General features: G+C 35.4%; 1 protein-coding gene across 1 annotated transcript; it reads left to right on the top strand.

Moving 5' to 3' along the window:
- Nucleotides 1-665: 665 nt before the first annotated feature.
- LOC124635330 (opsin-3) lies at nucleotides 666-23,793 on the top strand. The gene is made up of 8 exons (XM_047171208.1): nucleotides 666-718; nucleotides 1,224-1,415; nucleotides 7,483-7,698; nucleotides 8,174-8,304; nucleotides 10,855-10,994; nucleotides 21,024-21,217; nucleotides 22,069-22,170; nucleotides 22,530-23,793. The coding sequence occupies exons 1-8, from the start codon at nucleotides 666-668 to the stop codon at nucleotides 22,648-22,650; spliced, it is 1,149 nt and encodes a 382-aa protein (XP_047027164.1). The 3' UTR covers nucleotides 22,651-23,793.
- Nucleotides 23,794-25,516: the final 1,723 nt, after the last annotated feature.

Genomic DNA, 25,516 nt, shown 5'->3' with positions numbered 1-25,516 from the left:
ATTCCTCAAAACTTCTCGCCTCGGGACTGAAAGGAACTCAATATACACAAAATCTGTCCCAAACAAGTTACGTGCTATCGTTACGTTTCGGTTCAGAGATCAGAAGCGAATAAATCGTTTGCTAAACCAAAACAATACTGTGGAAATCAATGAAGGACCCTACTCGGGTGAATAAATTGTTTGGTGTCAATTGCACAGTGGAAATGAAAACTAAAACAAAAGCAGTAAGTTTTTGTACACTATACAAAGTCACTTCTTTCTTCCTAGCCTGAACAAAAAGTAGAGATAGGTAACTTTGTCTTGCAAATTAATAATCTGGAAGATTCAGTACAATTTACGAATTCTCATTGAAATCAAATAAATCTGAACAATCAAACAGAAACAGATTGAGAACTAATGGCGGAATGTGTTTCACGCTTGACCAAATAGTAAGAAGCTTTACTATTTTATTGAATTAAGGAATTAACTGACACGCACTATTTGGAACGATATAAAACTGTGGAGCACCAACCACCGACCACAAGTGAGAAGCGACTGGATGTCGGACTACTCACTTCGTCATAAAGTATTTAATTTTAAATATAGAAACTCATTCCTCCATATAACTCATGAAACAATAGTGAAGCAATAATTTTCCCGCTATTTTGTTAAAATACGCGCACAAGATGGCGTCGAACTACTCAGAGGATATCGGGCCCATGGCCTATCCTCTGAAAATGTTAGTATCGCTTTTTAATTCGCCAAATTTAGTACTACAATTAATTTGTAAAAGTCTTTTTTAGCTCGAATCAAAGTGCTTTCAATTACTTTAATTAAATATCGGCTCCAGGTAGATAGTTAATTAATCTTTTCATGTCGGATTATTCGAAGTATTCTTTGTCTCTAAGTTTTTACAATCTAAAGAATGTTTTTATTTCTCATACAAAATAACTGCTCACAAAAGAATGTTATTATTTTCTTTAAACAAAAATTAATCTTAAAACATTTTGAGTAATAAATAACCGTTAAATTAAGTGTAGTGATTTAAATATGAAAATGCAAATTGAAATAATTTGTTTTCGTTGTTCATCTTAAAGAATAACAATTTCTAAATAATTTGCTTTTACGATACACAAAGAAATACTTCATTCAACAAATAAAATTAATTTATTAGCCAGTCTTGCATTAAAATCACAACAAAAAAGGTTTAATCGACCATAGACAAAATGTACCTTTTCTCGCAGGGTGTCCAAAGAGGTGGTCGAGCACATGCTCGGCTGGAACATTCCAGAAGAACACCAAGACTTGGTTCACGATCACTGGAGGAACTTCCCCGCAGTCAGCAAGTACTGGCATTACGTTCTAGCACTTATTTACACCATGCTGATGGTCACCTCTTTGCTAGGGAACGGCATCGTCATCTGGATTTTTGGCACGTAAGTACGAACATACCTTGTCTTTGGGTGTCGGAACTGTCATCTTCAGAGTACCTACTTAGTTGTTTTTCTCATATAATTGTTTTTATGTCATATATAATATACACAGGTCACCAAAACAACGGTTTTTCCGCCACGAACTGGGTCACTTTTCAATTCAAATCAAAATTTTCTCCATCACAACTAGGCATTACGAACTTTTCCATAATTTTACAGGCTCGGTGTTTTCCGGCATGTGGCCATTTTCCCATGGTTCACTTCGTTAAACGGTCGCTTGCTTCGGAAAGTAAGGGCCAGATTATTCAAGCGTGACCATGAATTGGCGCGTTTCCGATTTAACCCAAAGCTTGAGAAAAAAAAACTTTATTGTGTGAAATAATGTAAGAAAAGGTCACAGCGACGTTCAATCAATCCCGCTGAACTATTGTCCCGCAATATATTTTGATACGACTTATTGCTGTTTGTTTCGTTTAGATGTGTTTGTAACAAAATAATATTAACGTTCCCTAGAAAATGTCGTGAGTTCTGAAAATGACAACCGGTCTGACCTATATTTGTGGGTCACCTGTCTCCTCTCATGCGTAGAATGAACTGGAAATATTACAGGATTATCTACATAAGTCTAAACTTACACCGTTCCAATTTCGACTAAAACGTTTGCTTCAAAAATTTAAACATGGAACAAACTTCCAACCCTTCACTATTCGTTTAAAAATGCAAAAGCGACGCCCAAATTAATATCGTGGAACAATTTGATCTGATCCTGGGAGTGACGTCACGGTCGATTTAATTAAGTTTCTAAACGCAGACGAGAGTGCTTCAAGCAAAACGGTGACAAGCAACTTAAGGAATTAAGTTTAAGGTTAAATGTAAACGTTTTAGCGTAATTATATGCTTAGAGGCGATTAATGTGCGATCGTTAGTTTGGTTTCAGTGTTAATTATGTGGGGTGCACATAATCACTCTGTGACACAGTCAAAGGGGGTAGGCATAAATGTATACTTTACGATAAAGGCATTTTTTGTATAAAAATAGAGATTGAAGAGATAGAGAAGATAGTATAAAACATTTTAAATAACATAATTATAAAAACAAGGATAAAACGATTAACAACACTCAAGCAATCCATCCACGAACATTCAAACTTTTCCCATCAGCCATCAATCTAAAAACAATTGACAGCCACAACTCTCAAACAATGATGATTATAAACAAAGATCCGTACATCCGAGCGATAAAATCCGTTGAATACATCGCATCGGCGAGATCTGGAGCGCGTGTCAGGAGCAAAAGTTCTAAACCGCCTCTCCACCATTCGGGAAACGTTTCCGATGTTCATCGACTAACGTTTTTTTGTGTTCACACTACATCGCCAGAGATTTCTAGCTTTATACAGCTTTAATTTACTCCCCGCCTTTATTTTTGCTCATTTCCTCTTTCGTTGAAAATTGCTTGTAAGATAAGACATCGTTAACGTGGAACGTTAATGAATTCATTTTGTTGTTCGCTGTTATGAACATTACTTGGTACAAGTCTTGTAAAAATAGCAAAAGTTTATACACGGTTCGTACCGACAATGCCTACCTATCTCATTAATTATATAGCTCACTTGAACCTACGCTCTTAAAAATAAATAAAATACTATTGTTAAGTTATTGAGCATAAAATATACTTACTTTAATATCTTAATTCTGGAATATCCCACAGAACCAATCGCGTAGCTTCCAATACAGTGCGCCCCATATTTATCTTCGTCGTTTTACTGCTATCTGTGTCACTGGGCGCTGTTGCTGAGATTTTAGGCCGTTACGATGTTTTTATTATACATTTTATGTTTTGCAAATGCTTATTCGTTAGATCTACTTACTTCGGCTTCGAAAGACGGATCTTTTTGTTGAAAATTGATTGGCTCTTTTGTTGACGTTTAATGTCATTTTGATTTGAAATAAGAATCCCTAGTGTATTATTTTTTTTTTGTTTGTGTATTCTTTATTTGAATGTTTGTTTTGTTCGGCTAAATGCGTTCGCCATTTTTCAATACTGAAATAAACACGAGATCTTAGAGACTACACTGAGATTGTATGTAAGTTTCAGTAACTACGTGTACTCAGTAACATATGTAAATTAATCTGCATATAACATAATGGGGGATAGAAGCTGTTAAGATTCTGTTAAGTAAGTCAACGTTCACCCAATTTAAGTTTGTTTGTTCTCACGCGTCAATTTACTGATTGGGCTACTAAGCAATCAAGGAATTTGGTGTAACACAAACATATTTTACAAGGGGCCTCATCATGTTATGTGTGCCACAGTAAATATATTTAACGTGGTGTTAAAGCATATTTTGCTTTTAAAGAAAGACTTTTATTTATATTGGAAAAGTATTTACTTAATAAATATTTTAAAATAGTATTTATACAAATGTAGCTTTTAAGCTTGGGTTGGAAATCCTTAGATTTCCGTTTGTGAGACCAAAGTGAAACTAAAGTTTTTACGAACACAAATCAAAACTAAAAGCTGACAAAACCAAGTCCCATTTGTCAATAGCAACCATCGCTACAAGAACCAAATCATTACTAACTTTGAAGTCAAAGGTTTTACAATTTGTAACTCTGTAAACATAGTAAAAAAATATAATTGTATAGTTACTTGCGGAATTGTATAGCAAGTCGTACTATAAATTCCATTAAAACTTGTCTTTACTTTTTAAGACAAACGAAAACTACACAGGCCTCCTTACATACAATCTTAGCATTAAGTTGTGTGTCTCATTAAGGGACTCATTAACAAAACTTCCTTCACTCACATCCTTAGAGTGACACTCTAGTGTAATCAACCCAGTTACGACCCTTTTAGTATCTGTCCCGACCCAAAGAGTTTTGTGTCCCTTCTGTATCGCACTTTCTATTTAAATCGATGCTACATTTAAAGAAATTTGGCTCTCGAAGGATTAATTATGTTGCCTGTAATTTATATGGCTTTAAATAAATGGCGAATGTAAAGTATAACCCTAATTTAAGCCTTTTTTATTCACGATTTTGTATGTTTTTTAAGCAAGTCTTACCATTCCTTTATGGGATCCATTATGGGATACTTAAATTTTTTTGCCTATGGGTCAGTATATAGTTTTAAAAGGTGTTTCTATTATTTCATTCTTATTTAAATCGCGTTAAGGTAGCATTCCGGTTCTGCCAAAGTCCTTAAATAATAGGTACTAAATTCCTAACCTAATACCTATTTTACGACGGGAACTGCTATCAATCGTACCCGTTGCCAAAACCACACGATGACCCCGCTACCCCATATCTCCCGTGTCCATAACCCCATTAACGGCCATTCCCTATATTCTATCTATCTGTTGATTAGGTAACTAGAGATAGAATTTTGACATTAGCCCCTTGTTAGTTAGTTTAGTTGTAGTTAAGTACTTTAGTTTGTTGTTAGAATTTTGAACTAGCCGATTTCCCGCGGTTTTACCTGCATCCCGTGGGAACTACTGCCCGTAAGGTGATCAAATATAGCCTATGTTACTCGGGAAGAGAGTAGCTTTTCAACAGTGGAATAATTTTTCAAATCAGTTCAGAAGTTTGAGTCCATTACAAACAAACAAAAATACAATTTTTTCCTCTGTTAGCGTTTTTATCGTCCCACTGCTGGGCTCAGGCCTCCTCTCACGCGGAGATGGATTGAGTATTAATCACCACGCTTGCTCAATGCGAGTCGGTGATTTCAGACTAGGTATAGTCCAGGTTTCCTCAAGATTTCCTCAAGATTTTTTCCTCGTTAAAATATTAAGTACAGATGACAATTCCTATCTGTGGTAACCAAATCGACAGATAGATTGAGTATGTGGTACGACCGTAAGTCGACCATTATCTGCCATATAACTACAAAACCGCGGGAACTTATAAAACTCGTCCAATTTAAACTTGGAACTATGTACAGTCAAGCAAAGAGATAAGTTGACGCTCTGCAGTGACGCAGCAATCGCTGTTCGGGTAACTGTAAGTGTGAAATATTTTTGTGGGCTAGTGTGGTGTGATTGATAAATATGGGAGATTTGGTAACAAATACCTATCAATAAAAAAGGAAGTAAGTTTTTTTTTTCTATTTCAGGCAAACCCCATAGAAAATTAAAAAGTTATTACGAAGTTAATAATGACTGTATTTTTTTACAAAATTTAAAAAAAACAGCTAAGAAAAATTAAAAGCACAGTTTTGCACAGTCAGAGCTGTTGAGAAAGTGAAAATCTACAAAAATGTATTTGTGTTAAGTAATTAAACTGAATATAAAATGTTCTGAGCTGTTATTATAATCCAAACCACTATAGAGACACAGATATACCGAACTATTAAATACAATTCACACAACAATTGCACTGACAGTACATTTATGCATTGATTGTGTCTCCCGCAACTGCGCGTATAAATTCACATCTGCCCGTTATCTAGTTGTACCTACGAAAAGACATATTTCTTGAACTTCTATCGTAGTTGCCGTTAAATGTCTTCGATTTTGTTGGGAATGAGTTTAATGGGAGTAATAATGTTCTGGTTACCCATATTTTGTGAATTCACGTCGCAGCTGGAATTAGAGCAATATAAAGTTCCTCTTAAAATAATATTTTAATCAGGACGTTTGTTATATAACATTTAATCAATTAAGTGATTTAATACTTGAGGAGATCAGATAGACAGTCGCTCCTTGTAAAACACTGGTACTCAGCTGGACCCGCTAAAACTGGAAGCCGACCCCAACTTAGTTGGGATAAAAGGCTAGGCAGATGATGAAATGATTACATACTTCAGTTGTATTTTTATACCGTTCATACAAAATACGCAATATTTCGAATTTTCACATAATAATTCATGAGTGCTATACACACGTACAACGTTACTACGCGGGAGTCAAAAGGGTGACTATCAAAAAATCGAAAGGGACAAATCCCCGAATAAAAGTATGCAAACGAAGCGAACATTTTCGCAACTGGCGAGTTTCCGTGCGACAGAATACTGAACGGATCAAATCTAAGACGCGAGCATGTTGTGACGCATTTCTAAGAAATCCTCCAATCCCTTCCTATAATGCTGTCAGTTTATAGCTCAAGCAGACTGCAGACTAAACTGTCGTCAGAAAGTTGCTTCGATGGTCTGTTGGCATATAGTTGGTGATGATGGTTTATTTTGTGATAGGTAACTTCGCAGCTGACAGTACATATGCATAAAATTAATTAATCGAAAATTATACCAATTGCAATGTACACAAAATAAGTATGTAGTATTACAATAAGCCCATAGTGACATGAATTAGCATGTCACTATCGTATGATTGGCCGACAGTTTCTCTTGAAAGTGATATGTGAATCTAATCCAATTGTTTTGTCGGTTTGTTATCGGCTGGATACTCGAACGTTCTAATGTGCACACCATTCATTTACATAATCATTTATTTACTAGCCTCATCAAACTATCGGCCAACTAAAAGTTTGCAGTCTACTCCTAAGAAAGACTTTTAGGTACAAATTCCGTGCGCAACTTTGTATCAATTGACTAATTGAAACCGGACACGGTCGGAATCAGGGAAACAATCTAGTTAATCGGTTGTAATTAACGTAATTCAGGCAGGATTTGTACGCGAGCTCGCTATTATGTAGCCGCCATTGCTATTGTCGATGGGATATCGGTTGAATCTAGCTGTTTATAGGTCAATCTGTTGTGAGCGTTATATGTAGGTAGGTAGTTTGTGAAAATTTCATAATAAGCTAGTAAATATGTAAAGCTGTATGGCTGCGTTTAATATGATATGTTTGGTCTCTGTCATGTGAAACAAATACCGTCTTTTTGTAACGGCAAATTAGCGGCGGAATACCTCATGATGGCATGAAACTGAAGTATTTTGGTGAATTATTAATTTAAACTTTACAAGTTAAAAACTCCGTTCTCGAGTATCCATACCTATTACCAACAGAAAACAGACTATGTCACACCTTATCTAATTTCGGTAAATCTATTTTCGTGAAAATCAATCTCAAACTCGAAAATATACCTAATATTTTTTCGTCCCCAGCTCAAAATCCCTGCGCAGTCCAAGCAACATGTTTGTCATCAACCTCGCAGTCTTCGACCTGATGATGATGTTGGAGATGCCGCTACTCGTCATCAACTCGTTCTACCAACGGCTGGTCGGGTACCAGCTCGGCTGTGACATATACGGTGTGCTGGGTTCCTTGTCCGGCATCGGAGGAGCTATAACCAATGCTGTTATTGCGTTTGATAGATATAAGTGAGTTTTAGTTTTGTCCCATTTTATGATATTGCAGTAGGTTTCTCCTACCGTTTCTCCCGCATCCCGTCTAAACTTCTCTATACACCCAGAAAAAAAATGCCTTGTAATTTTCCTCGATAAATATGCTATCTACCTCTGAGAGGTTTTTTTGAAATAGTTCAAACAAACAAATTAACTCTTGACTTTTAAAATTTTAGTATTCCATAAAAATAATTGAATATTAATGCCCATAGAGTAGGTATTTGTTTTTATAATATGATCATAAATGATGTCATAAGTATAAGCATTCTATACCTATGACATTAAAATACTTGATTTTTGAGGAAAATACGATTATCCTTAAAATCTCCACGTAACCAATTATGGACATTTAGAAATACGAGGTTAACATTACCAGACCTATCCCGAACTTTTGAATTCCTCACTTCTATTGTTGCTTCGTCTATGACGTATTTCAATTGTTTTACCTTAGGACGATTTCCTGCCCTCTCGATGGACGGATAAACAAGGTGCAAGCGTTCATACTGATAGCCTTCACTTGGTTCTGGGCGCTACCATTCACCATCTTGCCTGCTCTGAGGATTTGGGGACGTTTTGTGCCAGGTAAGTGCTAGTTAAATATACTTAGAACGCAGACTTTTATATTGAAAGACGATATAGCTAGAAGGAAATTTATTTGTGGGATGACGTCAGATAAAGAAATATGGAAGATACAAAATAGAACAAGGACTGAAAGATAGTGAAAATGTATAGTAATTTTTATTTATTTATTTATTATACTTTTTGCACACATTTTACAAAAAAAAAAAACAATGTACAAAGGCGGACTTGACGCCTTAGGCGTTCTCTACCAGTCAACCTTTAGGTGGAGGAGAAATTTCATGGCAGGTGCACTAAATAGTAATGGAATAAATGGACCAGTAATGGAATAAATCTTCGCTTCACACCTAGGTTGAAATGATTATGTAAGTTTTGATTTTGTTAAGGTGTTGTGTTTATTACAATAGCTGCTTGGAGTTTGTAAAAGGCACCTGATGCATTCGGCGTCCTTTAAGTGTAGCGCAAACCTACATTTATCCGTCGAAGATATATCATTATCATGAACTATAAACTACCCAAACCCAGTGCAATTATAATTATTCCTAGCGACACTTTCCAATTCAATTAAAAAGAAATATCACCGATTCGCCATCGGAAAGCATTCATTAACCCGTCGTGAATAAATTAGACATTAATAAATAATGGTAGTCGCAAATATTAGAACGTTCATTTGGAGAGCCGACTGGTTTATTAAACGAGCAGATCTCCTTTAATTAAATAATTCTTTCGTTGAAATAATATCGCCTATTTGCTAACTCTGTGTTTATTGAAGCTAAATAGTTTGATATGCATACATATATACATATTGAATATCTCGATAACCCTTTATCTTATGAGGTCGGGCACTACTTGGGATATAATTTATGACTTTTACGGCCAGTTTCTTCATCAAAAGTTAAAGTAATTTCTAAAGTAAAAGTTACGGTCAAATACGTTTTTTCAAGGCTAAAGTGACAGCAAAACTAATAGAAAAATTGAATTTGACCGTTACTTTCACTTTAGACATTACTTTGACTTTTACTTTGGCTTCAACTTTTGATGAAGAAACTGGCTGTTAATCGACTTCAAAAAAAGTTCTGAGTTTGACCTGTACCTATGTATGCATATTTGTGCGCGATATATGGCTGAACCGATTTTGATACGATTTTCAGGACAAAAATTTTCAGACTTGGGAAAAGGTGTTTTTTTTTGTTTTTTTTTTTTTCATTATTTCTAAAAATGTAGTTTACTGAAGTCATTCGCAAGCCACATCTCAGAATACAGACCACATTTATCTAATTTGATATTTAAAAATTGATAGCAGTTTTAACCATGAACACTAAATAAATCTCATACTATAACAATACACATATTAATTTATGCACAACAAAATCCGTATCCTAAACCCAATTACACACTATTGTGTCCGATTCGCACATTTCGCGCGCGCCACGTAATTCCAAGTTAGCCGGCTGATTAAGTGCATCAATTGTCCAACAAATTGCACGCATCCGTTGTAAACAGGGGATTACCGACATTGTCTTTGTGATAACGGACAATCCTGATCTGATGAGTAATCGCCTTTAAATTTTATTATGAGTAAGTGAGTAGGTCCTTACTGTCGTAAGTTAAGTTATTGATGAATATCGGTTTGAGTCATGTAGTAAGTAATAGTACCTAATTTAAGTTAACAGCTATTTTTGTCAAAAGTAAAGGGTGTATTTATTTTGTCATCATCCTCCGAGCCTTTTTCCCAACTATGTTGGGGTCGGCTTCCAGTCTAACCGGATTCAGCTGAGTACCAGTGCTTTACAAGAAGCGACTGCCTATCTGACCTCCTCAACCCAGTTACCCGGGCAACCCGATACCCCTTGGTTAGACTGGTGTCAGACTTACTGGCTTCCGACTACCCGTAACGACTGCCAAGGATGTTCAATGACAGCCGGGACCTACAGTTTAACGTGCCATCCGAAACACAGTCATTGGTGTCTAAGATATACTTAGAAAGTACATACAAACTTAGAAAAGTTGCATTGGTACTTGCCTGACCTGGGATCGAACCTGCGCCCTCATACTTGAGGTTGGCCCTTTACCCACTAGGCCACCACGACACGTGTGACGACGAGGTGTATTTATTTTGTATCTTCACAAATTTCAATAAGCTTGGATATCAATAAAACGTGGAAACGGGATGTCCACGTTTTCGTGGTCACGCAAAAAAAAACAAAAAGCTGATAATAATATCTACAAAGGCGTAGTACATGAGGGAACATGTAAGAAAGTATCCAGGGAAGTAATTAAGGAGGTACATAAATGGAGTAAATAGGCGAATAATATAAGGTATATAAGGAAGTACATATCATATCACAAACTACATTGGTGTCTCATAACAAGTGACACATCATAAAACCATTTACCATTTGATCACGCGCCAATTCACGCTTCAACCTTAATACAAAAAAAAACTACCTAGCAATCGATTAATTAACACTCCAACCATATCTTATTACAATTAAGACGATTAACACTAAGTTCAACTTCGTAACACTAATTTACTCCCTATTATGTTCACAGAGGGTTTCCTTACGACCTGTTCGTTCGACTACTTCACGGATGACCAGGATACGAAGGTGTTTGTCGGTTGCATCTTCGTGTGGAGCTACTGTATACCCATGACGCTCATTTGTTATTTCTACTCGCAGCTGTTTGGTGCTGTAAGTACATATTTTTTTAAGATGATTATTGTTGGTGTTAGTAAACTTTGGTAGTGTGAAATATTGGTAATTTGCAAAAAACATATAGGGTGACTGCGACTGGTTTAGTGGTCGATACTTAAACATTTTCCGAAATATATTTTTGTTTCTCATTAGTTTAATCAAAAAAGCTGTCTGAAAATGAAATAAGAACTCGCGCTTCCTCCCGAAGAGCTGTTACGGTACAGGCTGTCACATGTTTTTAAAGTGTCAGGTAATGCTGCAATTGCGAAATAAAATGGAAAAGCGAGCTTTTACTTATTGTAAAAATAAAAGTTGTCATTTACCTTTTACATGCAAATATACTTACAAAGATTCCCAGTAAACAAAACAAAAGATCTCAAAAGTCCTCGGTTTACCTAAGAAAAACAGATTACTTGAAACTTTTAGTACCTATACATTCACCTCGCTGTGTTAATCACTTCCAAACGTTCGTTAGGCATACAGCTCAATTTTAGGATAACTCTTTCAGCTTTCAAGGTTGAACCTAATTGAGTGAGTTTAAGAAGTACTTTTAAGGGTGTAAAAAGGAAAAGTGGGCCATATTTTGACGTTTTTAAGTGCGTCACTAGGACATTTTGTAGAGTTTTATTGAAATCCAAATACATGAAGTAAGGAAAATTAATGTGAAAATGAAGTAAGCAGGCAAACATTAAACCAAAAAGTCTTAACATGGACAAAAATAAATGTACTTTTTTATACGCCTCACCCTTTAAATCTATAATTTATCAAAAATGTCTGTTAAGTCACAAAAAATATTAATTTTAATAAATACCAGTCTCGACTTTTATTATTTTTCATACTTTCTTCACGAAGTGTCGGACACAACATCTGTCCCTTGAGAGAATCCCTCCGAGTCTTAGCAGTTCATGAAATATCCTCCTGATATTTCACTTCAGCCCGCAATAAAAAATATATCAAAAAGGATTTGAGAACTTCGCATAAATAATCCCAGCGACAGTTGTCATATTGTGAATGATAAAATACTTTTCGAGTACTTCTCGAAGATCTTTGTCGTTTTTCTTCTATTTATTTTTATTATCTCTGGTAATGTTTTTTTCTTTTCTGAGGTGTGAACAGATGCTTTTCAATAAGAATGCTTGTTGAATATAAGAAGGAAAATATATGAAATACATGAAGACAGAGTTAACAAAAATTATGTTTCGGTAATCTTTAATCCTTCGGTAAAGAAAATTATACGAGAGCTTACTTTTTTTACACAACTATAAAGAACAGAAAGAAAAAAACCTAAGCATGTCGATTACCTTATGAAAAAATAAACAAACAATAAATTAATTTAACACGTATTAAACTCAAAAACGCAATCGCACAAAATCTTAATAAGAACTAAACAATTCAACCCTTTAATGAATCACTCAAAACTCGGCGTAATTTTGTCCGCAAACTAAAAAGGTTCGTCATTCGTCCAACAAAAAGACGAAGATTCGTCCTATTTAATTCGCCCTGATCCACGGAGTAAGGAAAGATGAGCGGAGATTCCATAATGCAGGTTGATTAAGCGCCTTCTTCTAGGTCAAATTAGTGCGGTGGGCATGACCAAAATGATCAGTTACGAATGAACTAACGAGGCGTTAAATTTTTTTGGGTCATCTATCAACGATTTTTGGTATTACAAGAAATAATCGGGTCCAAAGAATAAGGGTGAAGTCAGAAACGTTCCTTGTCCCCCGAACACCCGCATTTTCCCGCGGTACTTTCATAGGAGATTTTCCGTTATGGCCCCTCCGCTAGTAATTTTGTTCTCCATGCTTTGACCCTAATACCGTTGTGATTATTACGACTGATACATTTGGATTCAATTAACCTATTTATATTAGGGATCATACAGTCATTTTGTTCGTGGATCTTATTAGGCTATCTCGATTGGAGGGAAAACAATATCAGTGTTGTGTCATTGTTTTTGTAAAGAGGCGGACACATTAACAAAAAGGTTTCTTTACTAATTTGAGCTCACTTTGAGTGTTTGTTTTAATTGACATTTCTTTATTGTGTTCTTATTAACAACTAGTCAAATGAATTAAGCCAGCATTGTCATGTAGCAATAAGAATTTCAGTATTTTAAAATTTAAGATTGCTTTTTTTAAACGAACGAATGAGTCTAGAGTTGATGCATTGATTTCAAGAACCTTTCAGTTTTAGATAGCTATTATATAAGACTATCCTATCGGCTATTTTTTCACTTTATCCCAATGTGTGAAGTAATTTATTTATTTTCGAACAAATAAATTACTTTAACGCGAAAAGCTTTAAGAAAAAATACCAAATACTTATACAAAATCATCGAGCTATTTAAAACGTCGTCCGTGCTCGGTTGATCTCATCACTTAGAAATCGGCTTACTGTGTACTCGAGCGTAATAAGATTTGCCTTGTGATGTACGTAATCTCCGCCAAACCGCTATAAATAACAGAATGATGAACATATTTTTGTTAGTAAAAGAGAAAAACTCGTAGACTGTACTGTAATTTTTATTTATCGTATTTTTTTATATCTTAACAAACTTTAAAAAAAATGTATCGAAATCGAAAATACTTAAAGACTTTTCTTTTAATGATTTATTTTACTTAGGTGGCTTAGATTATAACAAAAAAGAAACCTCTTTAAATGTCACTAAATATTATACACAACACACTAACATTCTTATAAAAAATCACTAAACGTACAATGAACATTCGAACACACTTCCCCAAAAGCAACAATCAATTTTTCTTCAATAAAAAAAAAAACTTGAACACAATAACAGAAAAAACATTCATTAGCGCGTAACCTCGACACGGCACTCGTAAACTGCGTTCGTACAAAAAATGTCGAATCACTAAAGTTCCCAGTTCCCAGCGAAAATTGTTTGTTAAGTTCGTCACCTCGAATTGTTTCGGATAAACTTCGGAGTCCCGGCGAAGTTTCCCATCACTACCGAGAACACGAAATTAAATTTGAATTTGAGTTCCATAGCGGTTTCACTACAAATAGATTAAATTAAATGCTGTAGTTGACTTGGAATGTATTTTGTATGAAATGTAAATAATATATTTTCATCATTTTACTGTAAAACGAGTGCAAAAATAGAATTTTAAAATAATCTAAGTGCTTTAGCAAAAACGAGCTTGAGTGGATTAGTGTATGGTTAGAAAAGAGGTTTATAGTGTACCTAATAAGTTTTTTTTTTTCAGATAAGTTACTAGCTACGGCAGCGCTTCTTGCGTTTTCCGATAAATAGCTATTAAGTGAACATAGTGCTTTTCATTAGCTATTTACTTTGAGATTCTTAATTAAACTGCCGAGTCTAACGTTGTTCTAGTTATCTGTGGATCATACAAGGCTTTCAACGTTAGAGAAACATCTTTTATGGTCGTACGTTATAGAATTACTTACACTATTACTAAAAGGTCAATTGAACATGATTCTTCAACATTAATGCAATAGGATAATATAAATACTAAAGTAATTTTCTGCAGGCCTATAATTTTCCCCAACATTTAAATCCGAAGAAAAAACATTTAAAAACATAACAAAAGGCTGACACATCATAATTAAGTCAATAGAGGTGGAACAAAAAGCTCCCATTCATGTTTTTTGAATTCAGAATCGTCGACGCTCGAAAAACGCGATTTAACAAGACTGATAATTAAAACTCTGATTGCTCAGTTATTTTTTTCTCGTTTTCCTTCCAGGAAAATTGAACAGAAACGGTTTTCGTTCGACCAAAATTGAAAATTCGGGTGCTGTTGAACTGAACCCAATTTTTGCTGCGCACTTGTTATTAAAATCTTATTTATAGATGGATACGCAGAATTTTAAGAACAATATACCTTTTCCGGACATTATTATTCCGGTTTGCATGAGAATTAAAACCAATTTTTGAAGAAAATTATTTTATTATTCGAGTAAACTTGTTATTGGCATTCCTGCCAATAAAGCATACAATTTTGAAAAGTATCCATTTACATTTTGCATTGTTTTTAAATTATGTTTGTTTTTAAGAACCACTAGATAGGTATATCATAAATATACTTTAAATATATTATAAATTTATCTCATACCTAGAAGAACATTCTATGAGCCAATTTGTACAACAAAACCTTTAATCAAAATCTCAACAGAATTTAAAATCTACAATTTCATTGAATTAAAATAGAAACTTGTACAATAAATGAGAATTATTTCAGTTCGATTCGATCCAAGAATTCTTTGAGCAACAGTTTAAGCGGAAAATTCAAAAGCTTTCCTTTCGAATACTGGGAAGGAAACATTATTTGTGTTTCGACAAATGCACAAAATCTCTGTGCTGATGTGCGTAGGCATTCCCACTTTTCGCTTAATTTTATTGCACTATCGAGTGAACTACAAAGTCATTCGATAGCTTCGAATAGTTTAGAGAAATCATGATTGAAAATGATGATGATAAGTACTAAGGGTGATTCTTTGAAACCGAGGGTTTTTGACTCATTGATCTGGCTCAATTTTTTTTTGCTCTTAGGCCTAAATTGACTTAACAGTTTGACCCAGAGCATTGTGTTCAATATCATATATCGAAGGCATCGATTTGCATCACGTAGATTAGGATTTAAAAGGTGCTGATTAATTGCTGGGCCAGATTAATTGTGACAGAGGCAGATGAATGATACTTCCTTTATTTTTCCAATGATCTGTATTATAAAACTAGCCGTTTTCCCGCGGTTTCACCCGCGTCCCGTGGGAGCTACTGCCCGCACCGGAATAAAATATTACCTATGTTACCCGCAGATAATATAGCTTTGTAATGGTGAAAGAATATTTAAAATCGGTCCAGAAGTTTTTGAGTTTATCCATTACAACTAAACAAACAAAGTTTTCCTCTTTATAATATTAGTATAGATTTTACAAAATATTGAAATAATTACTCTGCACTTTTTTTTGGTTGATACAAGAAAATAATTATGAATTAAGTAAACAGTAACACTTTCCTTCAAATTAATCATTTATTAAACCTCTTACGGTTGGTAAATCACACTAGCTTCAACGCTATAATAATTATATGAAATGGTAAACTTATCTTAATAAGACCTCTTAACTTAATAACACAAAACAAAAACGAATCTTAGCTTAAAACAAAAATAAACTTCACCGAAAACAAACTCTTAATTAGAATGAAATAAAACTTACTAATCAAAATCAGACTTAATTTTTCAGTACAATAGGAACTCTAAGCTTGAGATAGTAGAAAACTAATTAATATCCTGCCTAAATTACTAAAAAATATTAAATTTTTCACCATCAGAGTCTATTAAGTATGGATTTATATTTTCTAAAACGACACTAAAATGTTTATTTCCATCTCTTGAAAAAGTATCTCTTGATCGAAATCAGGTTAGATCTCCCAAACTTGCAGAACGCTGGATAATTAAATTTGAGTTTTTCAGGAACCTTTTATGAAAATGAGATTCATTTCTCCTATCAGTAGTTGTCTGTTTTCTTCTTTCCTGCGTATATAGTTTTGTCTATTCTTTTCTTGTTTTTCTTTCCATAATTCTTCATTATTGTTTATTCTGTCATATCTTCTCTTATCCGCTAGTCTTTTTTCTTAGTATTTCTTCTCTTGTTTGTAATTTTCGTTATGCCATTTTGAAAATATGGATCTAAAAAAATATAAAGCTATTCTAGCAATGATAAAAAAAAAAACAAAACCACAGCATTCTAGCACAGAATTTGAACTTCGGAATAAAAACCAACAGGCCATTTGCTTTATTTTTTGTATTACTTACTTAAGTAATCTTATTGAAATTAAAAAATAAGTAATACTAATACAGATCTATGTCCAGAGGAAAATAATTATTTCCACGGTATTTGAACAAAAAAAATGCACTAGAAGTCAACACAAATTAACAAATATACAAACTGCAATGAAAAAAAGCATTAGACATACCTGTAACATATGCCCGAATTTGAATGAAATCTAATTCATATGTAACGCTCAAATTCATCTGGCTTTAAGAGCCAGATGAATCCAGACTAATTGGGGCCAGAAAAATTAGGAATTCGCAGATTATCAAATCCTTCTCCTTTATTTATAAACGTAAAGCATCAAACATGCAATTAATGTTAGCAAAATCATCTCATAAGACACTTTGCTTTGGCAATAAAACGATAGCAGATACACACTATCAGTTAATTAAGACAGATTGATATGACTACTTGCCTTACAAACACCAGATGACAACTTGCAATCGCATTTTTTTGGAAAAATACGTCCGCTCACGAGCACTCACTGTCACCGTTCGGTGCTGACCGGCGCGATCACTTACAAGTAAGTAAATATTACACTTTCAAATATTTTTTATTTACGTATAGATAATGTTTGAACAAATTGAGCCAGCTTAATGATGAATTTAGTCGGGGACAATTTTTAAATTTATGTAATTATGAAAATACACCATTTTTTTTCATTTTAATATTAAGATATTAAGAAACACATATTTAAAGATCATTTGGATTCATTAGTTTTATTGTAACGCGACCGTTGCTCGCAGAAAGTTAAATAATGCAGCAAAAACCGTCGTTGGGACATACCAGATTAATTAGTTTTTACTGTTTTCTGCTAACTTAATTATAGTTTTTTTTTTATAAATTCTAATTAGTTACATGAGGCGTCGATAGACCTTTACCTTTTACATAAAACCTGAAACTTTCATTCAAATCGAAGGATATCTTCATGTGTTCTTCGGTGAAAAACACTTAAAAATTGTGTTTCGAAGAATCACCCCTAAATAAATAACATGATTCATGATAATATCTATCTACCAATAAAATAAGCGTGTTAAAAAGCTGCCCTACTCTCAATAGAAATAAAATGAGGCAGCATTAGCAGCAGAATAAGATTTCGATCGCTCAGCCGGTCGATTGTTCATTCGAATGGAAATCCAAACGATTGCGATTCGATTGTTGAAACATTTCGGAATCCCGCAGCACTAATCTTCAGTGGAATGGGCGAGGAATGTTATAAAAGTACGCTGGTAACTTGTATTGGTTAACGCTTAGCGGTATCGACTATTATCTTCTATATGTGTCTGTAGTAAAATGAAACGTGTTAACTTGTAGCAAACGATGTTCTTGTAATTTGCTTGTTTGTTCTTATTTAATTAAGACGTAATTTTTCAATCGGCAGATAACTTTTTTTGAAGAATATGTTTGATAGTTTTTGTATAGAAAATATGTCAAACCGCTATACAAAATCGGGTCTTAATTAGTAGTTTACTTAATTATTTTCTTACAGAAATAAATACAAGCTGTTGATTTGCATCCGTGCCATAGTCAAGGACGTAAATATGCTAATGATTCTCGACCCAAATCAACGAAAAAATGGGTAGGTAATTTTTTCATGTTTTTTTCTTATTTACGTATATCCGTCAGTGTAACCCAGCCGTACTTTAATTCGGCGCGTGTGTTACTAGCCTTACTACCGCGCTGCGCACTCACACAAACGCAAACGATACATGCACAAAGCATACGCAACGATCGTTCAATAAAAATCGTAGATCATCCAGCCTACCCAAATTCACCCAATCACAGTGCGAGTACTCCCACACACTCGCCTCGCCGCTCCCCGCGTGCCCTTGAAGCCGGAACAAACAAGCGCCGACGGCAAGCAGTGTGTTTGATGTCGCCGCCGCTGCTGCGTACGTGCGCTTTGAATTCCGCGACGTGTAGGTACAAAGTGCGAGATGACGGAAAACTACACGAACACGAGTTGGTGGCGATGGTCCGCCTGTATGCGATCAGTGACAACAGTGTACTAACAGCCATCCATCCTCCGAGCCTTTTCCCAATCATGTTGGGGTCGGCTTCCAGTCTAACCGGATTCAGCTGAGTACCAGTGCTTTACAAGAAGCGACTGCCTATCTGACCTCCTCAACCCAGTTACCCGGGCAACCCGATACCCCTTGGTTAGACTGGTGTCAGACTTACTGGCTTCTGACTACCCGTTACGACTGCCAAGGATGTGCAATGACAGCCGTACATACCTACCTATGTTCCGGGAAATGTTTACCGACCGGGAACCCTCATCACGGAGGGTCATGCTGGTCATGTGACAGACTTATGTGCTAGGACCGTTAACTTAGTGCTTTCGACACATTAAAAACGAATGTGATAGTGTTATGTTAGCTGAAGGACAACCAGCTACTTCGTCGTGCTCGATTGTGCCAAGAGTGTGAAGGTGACAGCTTTGAACAGTACCTCCGGGTAACTAAACTAGGTAATTTATTTATTTGTACATTTTGTAAATACGTAGTCAGCTTAATCAATTTTATTAGTGTAAATAAGTTGATTTCTTAACCACGCCAATAATACCTACGAGCCGAAAGAATCACCTCGTGCCTACACTTAACTAACACATCTTTCACCAATTTAATCGAAAAGTAAAAACAAAATTACTACGAAATCTTTACGCTGAATGTTAAAGCAAACCGAAAATGTTATCAATCAGCTGTTAACAGGTCAGTGAACTTTCCTTTAGCGCACTAGTATTACGTCATTAATAAGATTTCCGTGTTCCAAGGTCCTAAGACCGTTAAGAAGGAAGCAAAATTTCTAATTATTAACCAATTTAATTCAAAAATAAAAACTAAATCACTGCGAAAACTTTATGCTGAAAGATAAAGCAAAACGAACATTTTATCAATCAGCTGTTAACATGTTAGTGAACTTTCTTTCGCGCACTAGTATTGCTTATTACTGTAGTTAATAAGATATCTGTGTTAAAATGCTCAAAAATTAGTAAGTAAAGTAAAACGAAGTTAATGACAATAATGAAGGTGATTTTCGAAACTTTAGGTAAAATGATTGCTATCGCGTATCACTCGGTCTCGCTCGCTCGCGCGCTCGCGCTGTCATGTCGTAGATAAGACACTCACACATCGACACTCACGCACACACGTAGACATTAGTTTTCTCTGTCTACGCACACATAGCTGCCATCACGCACACACTGTGGCCGCGGGGCAATTCTGTTATGATTTGTGTTTAACCGTGGGCTAAATTCTGAAATACCATGAAATTACAACATCAAAAAAAGCAGCGCATATTAGCTTTTTCCCACCTACCGTAATTCAAATCGATTATTTACGTATTTAATTTTAACCTCCTTGACTATGGCACGGATGCAGATCAACAGCTTGTATACATGTCATGTCTATTTTCATTGGCAACTATTCAGTCTTTTATTTTGATAGTCGTTATATTTTGTGTGTCATGCTATGACTGGCTTGTTTTACAAGAATGTCGGATTATGACATCTAATTACTAGAGCATATTAATCACAGCGATTAACATTTGCAATGAACTTTAATTATATTTACTTAATTACAATTTCATGTAGCATATTATAAGAGATGTACCTATTTAGTAATGCATTGAGTGCTTTTTTTGCCGGAAGGGATGAGGAAAACGAAAAAAAAAACTTTAAATTTTATCGTCTTGTAGGAACCTTAGTCTATTCATATTAGTCTATTTAAGTACTTAACCATAAAATAAATAAATTCCTAGAAATATTTATGTTTGTAGTATAGAAAAGTTAACGTAAAGGCTTTCATTCAGCGTTCACACACCCTTTTAAGGCCACTTGAAAAGTGTCTTTTGAAAATTTCAACAGATATTTTCCAGATATTTATCAAGTATGTTTTCAGTATTTTACTAATCATTTATATTTTTATGTAAGTAGGTGTATTAGGTATTAACTTTACCTATTCATCTTAATCCAGATTTTTTGAGTTGTGAAAGATTCTACTACCCATATCACTAAGTATTCTTCCATTCATTCTTGCCTAGATACCTACTTCTTCTTAAAAGGTTTCCATTTCATGAAGTCTATAGAGTTTTTGTCTGTTCTTTTCCATCAGACTAACTCCTTGGAACTGCTGTGGGCTTTTCATAAGAACCAGTACTAGGTCTATTTGAAAAAAGAACTTTGACATTCTATCACCGACCTCTTTACAGGTACGTCTCCACGAGCGCATGCTATCAGAACAAGCGAAGAAGATGAACGTGAAGTCCCTGGCTGCCAACAAGGAGGATGCAAGCCGCAGCGTGGAGATCAGGATCGCTAAAGTCGCGTTCACGATATTCTTCCTCTTTATCTGTGCGTGGACGCCGTATGCTTTTGTTACGATGACGGGCGCTTTTGGTGATAGGTAAGTGGTTAATTACATGCAACCTTTTTAAAAGTTTTTTTTTATGGTAGGTGGGAAATTATCGAATGGGGTCATTCCCGCTGTGGGTGAAGGAAAAGTGACTGTCAGACTCTGACACACTACAGCTTGCCTGTATTCCTTTACTGAGTCGTTTGTGGTCCAGAGATATAATGTCATGTTGTTACGCTTAATGAGTAAGGATCTGCTTTTATAGGTATTGGTAGTAATTACTGCTTGGATGTGTAGGAGTTTCAATGAAGTTGTGGGATTTTTAGAAAGGGTCACCGCAGACCTGAAACGTAACGGGTAATTGAGAAAACCCGTTGAATTTTCAATTAGAAACTCTTTCATGTGATGATTTCACATGATGATGCTAAGTTCAAAGCAAACATCCCTATTTTAAGTAATGTCGAAAATAGTACCAAAAGCGCTACTAAAATCTCAAAGAAAATTGAGTAAATAGATATTGAAAACTGCGTAGGAATTTAACTTTGAAGCTTTATGTTATAGACTGACATTTAAATGTAAACAAAAGGCTATTTTACTTGTTAACATAGATACTTCTGTACTCTAGACTAGATTGAACTATTCGCGTAGGATTTTGTAAAGAACTATTTACTAAGATTTTCAAAGCGGGGCAAAAGGGTAATTGATGAAAACTTTTTTTGTTCATAATCCTACGCTTAATTAAAAAGTATGTATTCGTGAAACTATGGATTAAAGTTCGGAATAGAGCTTTCTTGATATTTTATTTAGGAAAAAATCATGAATGTCAATATTTTTGAGGGTTGACAGTTTTTTTATTTACATGTTTTTCTGTATAAATAAATATTTTTTATCTTTTGTCACAGGAATCTCCTAACCCCCATCGCAACGATGGTGCCAGCTGTCTGCTGCAAAGTAGTATCCTGCATAGACCCATGGGTGTACGCTATTAATCATCCAAGATACAGGTCAGTGTACCCCGTTAATGTTGTATACCCATCAGCTAGGTTAATCAATCACTTGAGTGTTAAATGTCAAATGATGAGTGACCGAAATTTCGTACCCTGTATATCGAGGGTATGACACAAGTTGCTTTATATATAGGAGGCCTATTGAATTTGTCGCCAGTTAAAAGAGCCTAAAAATCGCAACTTGTATTACTTTTGGAATGTTGAATGAAGCTGTCCATAAAATATGAGGAAGTACATAGGTACCTATCTAAGTGAGGTCTTAAACGTATATGAGTCACAACTTGTCTATATTATTTCAGTAGACGAAAATATATCTTAGCCACATCGTTACTACAAGACCCGTTTATTTCTTACAGGGCGGAACTCCAGAAGCGTCTTCCCTGGATGGGAGTCCGCGAACAGGACCCTGACTCCGTTTCCACCACCACCAGCGTCGCTACTGCGCAGTCTACTGCCCAACCTGCTGCTGAAGCTTAGAAACCTATACAAACTCCTTATATTCTGATACAATGACAATTTATTGCCGCCATTATTTAAATTTAGAACTTTCGAATGTGTCAAATGCGTTTGTAGAAGAAGATTTTGCGCCATCTTTGTATTAAGAATGAAGATGTGTCAAATGGTGATCGTTGATTTAAAAAAAAAATAAGCGATTTGGTTTGCGATGGTTTGTTTTGTTTGCGCAAGTGTATATTAAGTTGTATTATTTTAAGTAGACTTTGCTCAGGCTTTAATGAAAATGTTTTTCTTGGAACACTACTTTCTACTCCAACTTTTAATCGGGTTTTCATTTTTAAAGATATTTTAAACAATTTAATTAGGTACTCCAAAAATTAAGGCAATTACTTGTGTAAATAAATTTCGGAACAATTGAAATATGAACAACAGAAGATTACTAATCTCATTAGGACAAAACTTTCACAAATCTTCAGAACAATGTTCTATTTCCGAAACTACAAACAAACATGATGTCCGCCCACACCCGCGTTACTCCGAAATTAGCTGAACAAAAGCATTAACAATTGTTTTTTAAATACACCTAATGCCTTACAAGGAGTACCTAATGGGAAATTATTTTAACTGGACTTTATAAAAGGAGTCTTCAAATACTTTTTCTATTACCAACCTTTTTATTAAGCTTCTAGGACACTGGCCTCTAATAAAAGGATTCCGTATTTAAATCAACTGAATATACGAATCTTTGCCATTAATTTATGTGGGCGAGTTCTAATCAACTTATTTGTTCTGATATTTTAATACCGTTATTGCTAATTAATTACCTCTAAATATAACGTTAATAACGTATTATTTAAGGCTAAAAGGTAGCGTTTATAAGCTAAGCAGTTAATAGGATCATGTAGTTATGGTGTATTTAACTGTGTCACCCACTTCTATGCTAAGAACTTAACTAACTTTGTCATTTTAGTAATTAATTCTCATTGTATCAGGATCTTTTTAATTTCGGATCGATTTTCTAACGACACAAGCAAGTCTATGGTTCACCAAGTATGCGTATAATATTTTTTTTACGAAGCAAAATGTTAAAAAATACAAAAAAAATCGGACCGACCCCGACGACCGCGATTTTATGAGCAAATAAAGTTATAATACTGCAACTGATGAATTTGTTTTATTTCTCTCGTGAAAGTAGGGAAAGTATTTATCCTTTAGAAACAAGAATGGGACGTGAAAGCGGAGAGGTCATAAAGACTTAAACAAATTATGAATTTAGTGACTATTCTAATTATTTAGCAAGATAATTCTAATACCTCTTTCTAGAGGTTCCAGTGAAGGGGGCCAAAGCTGTCGTTGGTGTTGTCTACTGCCCCCCTTCTGTCGACTACTTCACTGATTTTGAATCGGTTTTAGAATCGCTGGGTTCCGAGTATGCACATTACATTATCATCGGCGATTTTAACACAAATCTCCTTGCCCCAAACTCTCCTCGTACCCGTAAACTCCTGCACCTTGTACAGTCATCCTCCTTAACAATACTCCCTCTCCAGGCTACTCACCGTTCCACGATCGGTGATGATTCCTGGCTGGATTTAATAATCATTTCCAACCAATCCCTCATTTCCTCTCACGGTCAATATCTTACTCCTGGCTTTTCTCATCACGACCTCATTTTCCTTTCCTATATCCTTAAACCTCCTAAACATAAGATTAAGGTTTTGCATAGGCGTTGTTTCGCACGCAAACAATATTGATTGGACACCTTTGATGACATCTGATTCTGTAAATGACAAGGTCACAATTTTTAACAACTTGGTGAACAAGCTGTACGATGTCCATGCACCAATTAAAAAGGTAAGGATAAAACTCCCACCAGCACCTTGGATGACCAGTCTTATCAAGATTGCCATGCGAAGGAGGGACCGGGCGTTTCGCAAGTTTAAAAGGGAACGTACGGATGAAAACTGGGCTCTATATAAGGCTGCTAGGAATCGGTGTAATCTGATGATACGAAACGCTAAACGTCGCCATATACTTAGCAATGTCTCATCATCGACTTCTGCTGATATCTGGAAGTTCCTAGGGACTCTGGGTATTGACAAATCGCGAAATTTAGACCTACCTAGTTCCATTACCTTAGATGCTTTAAACAAGAAATTTAGCACATCTTCCAATTTGGATTATTTAACCAAACAGGATACTCTCAACTTTATATCACGTCTAACGCGCCCTGATATTAATCCTTTTAATTTTCAGCCAGTCGATGAGGGAGAGATCACAAGAATTATCCTATCCATTAAGTCTAAAGCGATGGGATGTGATAACATCAGTCGCCAAATGATTATTACCATCCTTGTCCCGATCCTTCATGTTATTACTCACATTGTAAACTATTCCCTCTGCTCTGGAACTTTCCCTTTGCTTTGGAGAAAAGCTTACGTGCGACCTCTTCCCAAAATTTCTAGCCCTACTCTCCCCAGTCATTTCCGCCCAATCTCTATTCTTCCCTTCTTGTCCAAAGTGCTTGAGGCTTGTGCTCATAAACAATTTGCGAATTTTGTTTATGCTAATAAACTCATGAGCCCACTTCAATCTGGGTTTAGGCCGGGCCACAGCACTTCCTCTGCCCTCCTTAAAGTGACTGGCGATATTAGACGGGCTGCGGAAGACGCTAACCTAACAGTGTTGGTTCTAGTCGACTTTTCGAATGAGTTCAATACCGTCAGTCATGATATCTTACTATCTATCCTGTCCCATTCGATGGTCTCTTCTAAAGCATTAGACTGGTTTTCTTCTTATCTTCGGGATTGCCAGCAGTCTGTTCGGGTGGACGAAGGCTCATCAACTTGGTCGACTTTGAATGTTGGTGTTCCACAAGGCGGCATAC

Source organism: Helicoverpa zea, chromosome 12, assembly GCF_022581195.2.
Source record: "Helicoverpa zea isolate HzStark_Cry1AcR chromosome 12, ilHelZeax1.1, whole genome shotgun sequence".
Taxonomy (NCBI): domain Eukaryota; kingdom Metazoa; phylum Arthropoda; class Insecta; order Lepidoptera; family Noctuidae; genus Helicoverpa; species Helicoverpa zea.
The sequence above is the reverse complement of the archived record's forward strand: the minus strand, read 5'-3'. Positions and strand labels throughout refer to the sequence as shown.

Coding starts and splice junctions, on each gene's coding strand:
- LOC124635330 (XM_047171208.1), top strand. CDS start 666: ATGGCGTCGAACTACTCAGAGGATATCGGGCCCATGGCCTATCCTCTG. Junction 719..1,223: donor ATGGCCTATCCTCTGAAAAT/GTTAGTATCGCT, acceptor CTTTTCTCGCAG/GGTGTCCAAAGAGGTGGTCG. Junction 10,995..21,023: donor ACTCGCAGCTGTTTGGTGCT/GTAAGTACATAT, acceptor ACCTCTTTACAG/GTACGTCTCCACGAGCGCAT.